The sequence below is a fragment of the Pteropus vampyrus genome, unplaced genomic scaffold (genome assembly GCF_000151845.1).
Source record: "Pteropus vampyrus isolate Shadow unplaced genomic scaffold, Pvam_2.0 Scaffold152, whole genome shotgun sequence".
NCBI lineage: Eukaryota > Metazoa > Chordata > Mammalia > Chiroptera > Pteropodidae > Pteropus > Pteropus vampyrus.
In genome coordinates, this window is record NW_011888933.1 from 301,149 (window position 1) to 309,593 (window position 8,445).

General features: G+C 34.4%; 1 protein-coding gene across 2 annotated transcripts in view; it reads right to left on the reverse strand.

The window, feature by feature from the left end:
* UNC80 (unc-80 homolog, NALCN channel complex subunit) overlaps positions 1-8,445 on the reverse strand; it is a 188,215-nt gene that overhangs the window by 167,304 nt on the left and 12,466 nt on the right. For both annotated transcript variants that reach the window (XM_011369629.1, XM_011369628.1), the window contains exons 5-7: positions 7,318-7,441; positions 4,812-4,885; positions 1,965-2,104 (exon numbers count right to left, since the gene is read on the reverse strand). In XM_011369629.1, coding sequence (XP_011367931.1) covers positions 1,965-2,104; positions 4,812-4,885; positions 7,318-7,441 — 338 coding nt within the window. The remainder of the gene's footprint in view (positions 1-1,964; positions 2,105-4,811; positions 4,886-7,317; positions 7,442-8,445) is intronic.

The window sequence follows — 8,445 nt, forward strand, 5'->3', positions numbered from 1 at the left end:
AAATTCCTCATGGCTGAAAATGTTCAGAGGGTTAACATGTTGTTAGTCCAACAGATTGGGCTGGTTATCTTCACAGGGTTCCTTCCACACTAAAAATGATATGATTTTAAGTACTCGTCATCACTACTGACCTGGCACAGTGAATCATGTGGATAGACACACACAATCTCTGCTTACACAACTAAAGTTGCTGTCATAAATTCATATTCTCAACCACCAAAATATCATACCACTGGGTCACTTGCTTTTAAAGACCAAAATGAAGACACAAAGACAACTCTTAACATATTATTTCTTTAAAAGTACTACATGGTAGTATTTTAGTTACAAAGCAATTATATTCATATGGTCCCATATTTTCAACAATTCTAAGAAATCTTTAAAAACCACTACACGCATGTAGCCTGATTCTGGTGCCGGAAGGAGATAGATCATTTAAATTTTACCAAATGAAATGACAAGCTAATACAGAGAGGAAAAATCTGTGAACCATCTTTTTTTTTTTTTTTTTGGATAAAAACTTGTATCAAGAAAATATAAAGAACTCTTAGAATTCAATAAGAAGAAAAACAACCCAGTTAAAACTTAGGCAAAAAAAGTCTGTATAGACATTACACCACAGAAGATATTCAAATAGCTAGTAAGCACGAAAAAAAAATATACTTAACATCATTAGACATTAGAGAAATGAAAATTAAAACCATAATTAGTTCCCACTTCAAACTCACTAGAGTGGCTTTTAAGGATATAGAGAAAAAAGGAACTCTCGTACTTTTCTGGTGGGAACATTATATAATGCAGCCATTTTAGAAAACCATTTGGTAGTTTTTTTTAAAACATTACACATAAATATACCATGCAACCCTAGGAATCTATCTACCCAACAGAACTGAAAACATATGGCGACCCCAAAATTGTATGTAAACATTCATAGCAGCATTATTCATAATCCACAAAAAGTAAACACAACCCAAATATCCATCAACTGATGAATGGATAAACAAAATGTGATATATCCATACAATAGAGTACTTCTCAGCAATAAAAGGGAATAAACTACTTGTACATGCTATGATGTGGTTAAACCTCTAAAACATCATAGTTAATGAAGGAAGCCAGATGCAAAAGACCACATGATTCCAATTTTTTTGAAATGTCCAGGAATGCAACTATATAGAGACAAAAAAGTATATTAAGTGATCACCTGGTATAGGGTAAGAATGGGATTGACTGAAAATGGGCACAAGGAATATCAGAGGATGAACATTTGGGGGGAAATATTCTAAAATCGGATTGTGATGACAGTTGCACAATTCAGTAAATTTGCTAAAAATTCATAAAGTTGTGCAACTATCATCACAATCCGAAGCTTCTAATTCGGTACAAAGGCAGACCTCATTAATCCAGGCTTCCATCATTTCAGCAACGAGTAGGAAAAAGTGGACTAATGTTTGTCTCTAGGGAAGGCATTTCTAAGCAAATTTCACCATGTACACAACTAGCAGGGACAGTGTCAAAGCGTTTACGAAGAACATACTTTACAATTCCCTGAGAGTACTTTAGAAGCACTCCTTTTAATACAAAGACCTGCTGATATAAAATATTCTCATACCTTAAAGCAGATCATTTCACAACCCAGCAACTTAATCTTTTGACGGCATCATTTGAGTTTCTGCACATTTTAAATATTTAAAATATTATATATTTAAAATAATATAATTCAGACATCTCATTAAATCAGACTTGTTTTCCCACTTCTACTCACTTCTACTAGTTTGTTTAAACGAGGGCCATTCATAGCACATTTCTGGAATTATTACTCTAATTATACCTTGACCAAGAATATGTACACATCGTGCACATACACATTCTAAGAAATAGATGCTAAACAAGTAGCTAAAAATACATATTTAATTTTTGGTGACTGGGGATACATTTTAGTCCTCAACATTGCAATCATGTACCTGGAATGCGATGGACCTCTCTCCTGGGAAGTTTGGGAAGACAGACTTCCATCAAAGGAGTTTCCTCGGTGGCAGCCTGAAATGGTAGCCTTGGGTGAGATGGCATCTGACTGGAATGTTTCACAGACCACCTGGAGTCCCTTTTGGAGATGGAGAGAGCAGATTAATTTTTTTCTTTGGGTATATCCTCTAGAATCGGCTATCATATTACATACATTGTTTCTTAAATTTAAAAAATTGCAACATAGCTAATTATAATGTTGTCATAGACCAAGGGATTTTTTGCCTTCTTCTAAGAGGGGATGCAAACAGACTTCTAGAGACCACCTGTGTCATCTTATGTATTAGGCTAAGTACTTTCATGTACTTTATTTCATTTTTCTTTTGATTCTTTTCACCTTCATATCTAGTATCCATGGGAGAAGACTTACAAACTAACAATTTATCAGGCATATGCCAATAGCAAAGTGAACTGAATAGGGTCATGGGGCTGAAACCAAGCAACACATTAGTAAGAGCTAATCAGACCAAAGCCAGACATGAAAATGGAAGTGCAAAGGTCAGGTTATTCCAGCACTGATCAGAGTAGAGATGGAATACATTTTTGCAACTGGATACGACAACCTTTATTCTGAGCAAAGACTCAGAGGCTACACCTGCCTGCTCTGTATATCAGAAGCAGGGGTTAACTAACTGAAGGAGTAATGGGGGCCACTTAAGAAGGATGATGCCAGGTGGTGAAAGTCACAGGGAGTGGAGTTTGGTTCTGAGATAATGGTCACTAGGATCCACTAAAGATTCCTAAGAAGGAACGGATATGATGAAAGGATGGCACTGTGCATGTAATAAGCCTCTGCAGAAAGGTGAGTTAATAAATACATGATGCATTAGGAAGATTAGTCAGGCATTATTAATAGATATTTATACGAAGCAGGAGAGGCTAGAGGTAGACAATCTGATTAGGTGGTTTAAGCTGCAATCTAGTTATGTGGACCCTGGACTCTAATTTAGTGGGACTAGAGGATAAAGAGCACATCTGAGCTACATAATGAAAAGAAAATAGGATTTATCAGCAAGAAATCAAACAGAGAGGATTATGGAGAATAAAATATGATATTTATGTATTTCATTGGGTCTAAGAGGTTATCAGTTATAAGACACACCATTATTTTATGTTTAATTAAGAAAAAAATCTCTGTTAATTAAAGTAGGATACTTCTTATCAATGAGAATTCTTATTTTATCCTTATTAAAAGGGTTACCTTGGACTTACTTAGTCATAGCTTTTGATTATATATCCATCCTGTATGTATGTAAAAAGGAAAACATAAGTGAAATAAATTGGTGTAGGTATTCCTAAAATTTTTTGACTTTTCAGAAATTTCAACTGAGAGTTGTTGATATGTTTTTCCATAGAATAACTTTCTCTGTCAAGAGTGTAACTTCTTAAAAGACTGATCCACTATTCCTTCTGAAATATTCTTCTAAAGCCATTGACCCTGATTCTGCAAATTTAGATCCTGGAAATGACCAAATTCATGCTGCACAACAATTATGTCCATATCAAGACTGCTACCAGGCAGGAGACTGTTAAAGAGGCCAAAGATTGTCACACACACTCAATATCAAAGATGTGAAAAATGAAAAAAAATACAATTTAGAATACCTTAAATAAAGCATATAAATCACAGTGTCTATGTTTAGCAAATGCTTGGCAAATACTAGATATAATAAGACTCCAAAATTTCCAGTTTCTAGGGTAAAAAGAATGATGATACAACTAGCAATAATACTCTTTTCAAAAATACATTGAAAAGAGTATCCAATTTTGATGGAAGGAACCAAGTTTTATTTTGTACATGTGAATTGGAAGTAAAGGCATCTAAAAGCATGCTGTTAGAGCTATTGACATAAAAAGGCTAGTAGATGGCTTAATATCTAACCATGAAACAGAGAAATTTGGAAGACTAGCCTGAAACATATGGACTACCCCATTTCCGGATTTAAATAATTTTAGACAAAAGTAAGTCTAAGAAGAAAATCAATCATGTGTGGTGTTGAAGAAAAAAGTAAGGAGAAGCAGTAGCCAGTAAAGACTAAACGTAAAATGAAGCACAGAGAATGAGAAGCAGCAAGGCTAAGAGCCAGAAAATAAAATAAAGTAAAATAATAAAATAACAAAATAAAAACATGCTGTTAGTGGCAGTATACGGATATATGTGGCTTTGAACTACTCTGGCCTTCATTTCTTTCTTTTCCAAACCAAATACTGCATGATAAATTTGCATCAAATTCTATTGTGTTTATTATGCATCTTCTATTTTATGTGGATTAGTCTTGATTCCACATTAAACTGTTAGATTCCTTAAAGGGTAGAACTATATCTTATGACTCCTTTCTACTCCCTTCTCCCTACCTGCTGCAGCACTGTCATACCTATATTAGAATTGTCTAACAAATATTAGGGGATTTAATAATTGACTGAGAACAAGATGATATTTTAGTTAACGTGGGATGAATAATGATAACTAACATTTAATGTTACATGTTAGCCATTGAGATAAAGCACTACTTACTACATACTAGCTATTAAGATAAACCAATTGTAGCTAAGTACACTCTCTTGTTTTAGCACCTTCACACTTCTGGGAAGTGCACAAAATTATTTTCCACATAGACAGACAGAAAACCTAAAGCTGTTTAAAATTTCACATTTGGAAAGGAGGAGCTCGCATTGAAGACAAGTTGTATCGTCCTAGAACACATGTCTTACTCTTCATACTACACTGTGTCCAAAGAATGACCGCCTCCTTCTTTCTCATGATTAAAATAAACTCATAAACTTACCTCTCCGTGTCTTGTGTCCTGATCTGGTGATTCACAGGTCTGACTCTGACTGTTAATAGGAGAGCTTCTCTTAGCTACAAAGATGGAAGAAATTCCATCACAAATTTTATAAGATTAAAAGTTCATTTTATTTCATAAGTTCATTTCGTTTTTAAATACAAATCATTTTAACAGGTCATTGAAAAGAAAACATTTAATAATATATGTTATAAAAGAAATCAAATAACAATTTAAAAAATCTTAGCATTTCCAAGTTGTCAGTCTAGATCTCTTCATCTATTCAGTCTGACTCAATAGGTTAAGGTGCTAAAAGTTGGCAATACTAAGAGTAAGAATAGTTAACATCTCTATAGTACCTAATATCTGCCAAGTCCTGTACTAAGCATTGTACATATATCAACTCATTTAACCCTTAAAGTAACCATAAAATAACATATGATATATTATTAGACCCATTTCACAAATGAAGACATAAGGCACAGGAAGTTTAACCTGCCCAAGGTCACTTGACCCTTGTCTAAAGGTTCCAGCCCAGGTTATCTGTTCCAGGGTCTGTGCTTTAATGACCACACTGAGCTGCCCCTGAAGTAAGATTCAAATCAGTTATATCTTTAACTAAGGATAGAGAACAACAGGAAGTAAAGATAGCAATGTCCCATTTGAATTGCAAGGAAACTAGTGCCTAGAGGAAAGTGATTTACCAGCCTCACAAAACAAGAGACCAGGGGAGTGTCAATCATGTGCTATTGCTTTTTCTTCTGCCATGTTTTCTAGGCTGAGTTTAATTTCCCCTCAAACAGTGGGCACTATTTCAAGTCCACAGGCATCAGGCAGAGGGGAAAGGAGCTCAATATCAACAGCATCCAGAAGCAAAGGGAGGGTAAAGGGAATAGCTATTCACCTGGACATGAATACTTAATCAGTTTTGTATATCGTTAAACGATAGTTTAGGCATAAGGAAAGAGAGTGAGACTCAAATTTGCAGTGATCTCTCCAGTCACACAGGAAAGTGATAAGACTTCTAAAAAAATATTTAATTGCTTCAATCAACATAAAGATATGGCTTTTTCAGCAATAGTCTTGTTTTACTGTAGCATATTTTATTTTTTTTTTCTGTCTTATTTGTATTATTTTCAGTTCTTTAGCTTCATACATCTGTCTTCAGTCTCAGATTGTTTTAATCTAATGAAATTAACCTTATTGCATTCAAGGAATCTGTAGTAGATCGCTTTTGGCTACGACGTCTTTACTTATTTAGTTCCTTGATATTTGAACCATATGACAGACTATTACTCTTGATTTATAGTTTATTTCAATAGTTAATATATTGTATACATATAAGTTGTGAGGTTAGTCTACTTTTATTATATGAAATTTTCATTCTCCTTTTGAATGACTGTAGTATCATGACTTGTCACTATAAGCATCTTATATATACAAATAATATGGCACTCCTACTTTACAAAATTCCTTAACATTATTATGTACCTTGCAAGGTAGTTACAGTTATAGGGGGAAAAAAACTAAGAACTGCTTTACAGTTTCCTTTCACTTACAAAGAGCTTTTATATGCATAATCCTCCATTGTCTGCAGAAAAACATTATGAATTAAGCAAACTATATGCTTATTTATGTGTATGCATTATATAAATAACATATATGTTATATATCATATATATTAATTATATATATCTGTAAACTTCCCATGTCATTTATCTCTTTTTAATTTTGTTATTGATGCTAAAAATTTGGTTCAGAATAGGAAGATGGTTTATTAAGATCTCACTATAAAATGGCCACTTTATATGCATTCTCATTTACTCTTCACTGTGAAGCCCTGTAAGGTAGCATTATTATCTCCATTTAAAGAAATAGAAACAATAAGAGAGGTTAGATTATATACATAGTAAGAGATGGATCTGGAGTAAAGTATGAGCTTTCTAGTTACTTTTTAAACTATCATGTACATTTTCTACAATTCAACAATAAGTCTATTTCATTAAACAATTACTATAGTGAAATACTTTGATAGCCATAAAACACTAAGATTAAACTGTTAAAGAGCTGCTACTCCATCTACGGTGATGATGATGATGATGATGACGACAATGATGATGATGACGATGATGATGATGATGATACTATAATAATAATATCAATAGCTACCACTTTTTCACTTACTATGTGCCTGGCATTCTTCTAAGCAATTTTACATATATGAATTCATTTATTTCTCTTAATAACCCTATAAGTACTAGTAATATATTCGAACTCATTTTTTACAGATGAGAAACTGAGACACAGGAAGTTTAAGGGACTTACTCAAAGTCACACAACACAATGGCATGTGCCCTTGGTTTGAAGTTTCTTATCTAGGACACCTAGATAACTCCCTGAAGAAATTTTCTTCATCTTGGCTTCTTAAGGGCAAATTCTCCCATCACCCTCATTCCTGCACCTGAGGAAGTCTGCTAAGACCATCTCCCTGAAGTTCTGAGTCACAAACCTGTGATGATGTTCCTGATGGGCTTCACCAGCGCTGTGAAGCCAGAGACTTCGGGCTGCCTGTGCTCCCACATGGGCTGCCATATAACAAGCCCACTTGCCAGTCGGAATGTAAGGTCAGATTCCTGGGGGAAGAGAAGATCTATGTTCAATAACTGACCTCTAAGAACTGGTTGAAAGGACCAGTTAATGCCAGTATTAACATTATTCACAAGATTATTTTCACAATAGGTTGACTTTCCAGATCTTCTTTCATCTTCTTTCCAGAGTAAACCAATAGCCCTAAGTTACTGTCACAATTACTATGAAAATCGTAGTGGTCTGCTTTAGGCAAAGTTAATATTTAATTAAATTTCAGTTTTGGGCAAAGCATGAAACACAAATTATTGTTTTGTGTTAGCAGTGATGGAGGCCTGTTTATTTCAAGTCTTGGCAGATCTCTTTCCTTGTGGTAATCATCATTATTCCTCTTAATTATTTAATTGTCCTTCTTTCTTCCTCATAAAGCAATATCCTCAAATGCTGACTATTTTGACTTTCTATTCTCCGGTCCATCTCTTGTTCTTACATTTCATGTAATCAGGAACCTATATTTAGATGCTTCCTAATGTATTATTTTATAATGGTGCCTCTCAACATTCTTTAATCCCTAAGGGTAGGGATATATCAGGCATCCTCCCTCCCCTGCACCCCCTATCATCATTATAATGCTTAATACAGCATTAGGAATTGGGTGCACAACAGGTGCTCAATACATGTGTGCTGAATTTCACTTACTTTATAACCCAAACTCACTCAATTTATCTAGAATTTAAGGTCTCTTCCAGAGAGAACATTCTGTGCTTCATCATTATATCATTTTGAGAGGCAGTGTTTATAATACAATCTCATATTGCATAAGTACAAATATATGACATTCTGAGATTATATTTTAAACAATTCAGTCTCTCAAAACAACATAAAGATGGAAGCAAGGAATGTGATAGGAGTTAATGAAAACAGCTGAGAACTAGGAATTCACTTAGCGCAGTGATTCGCTACCCTGGCTTACATATAATCACCTGGGGAGCCTTTAAAACACAGGTGGCCCAGCTCCCACTTCCTCCTCTGCCCAGACCAATTAAATTAG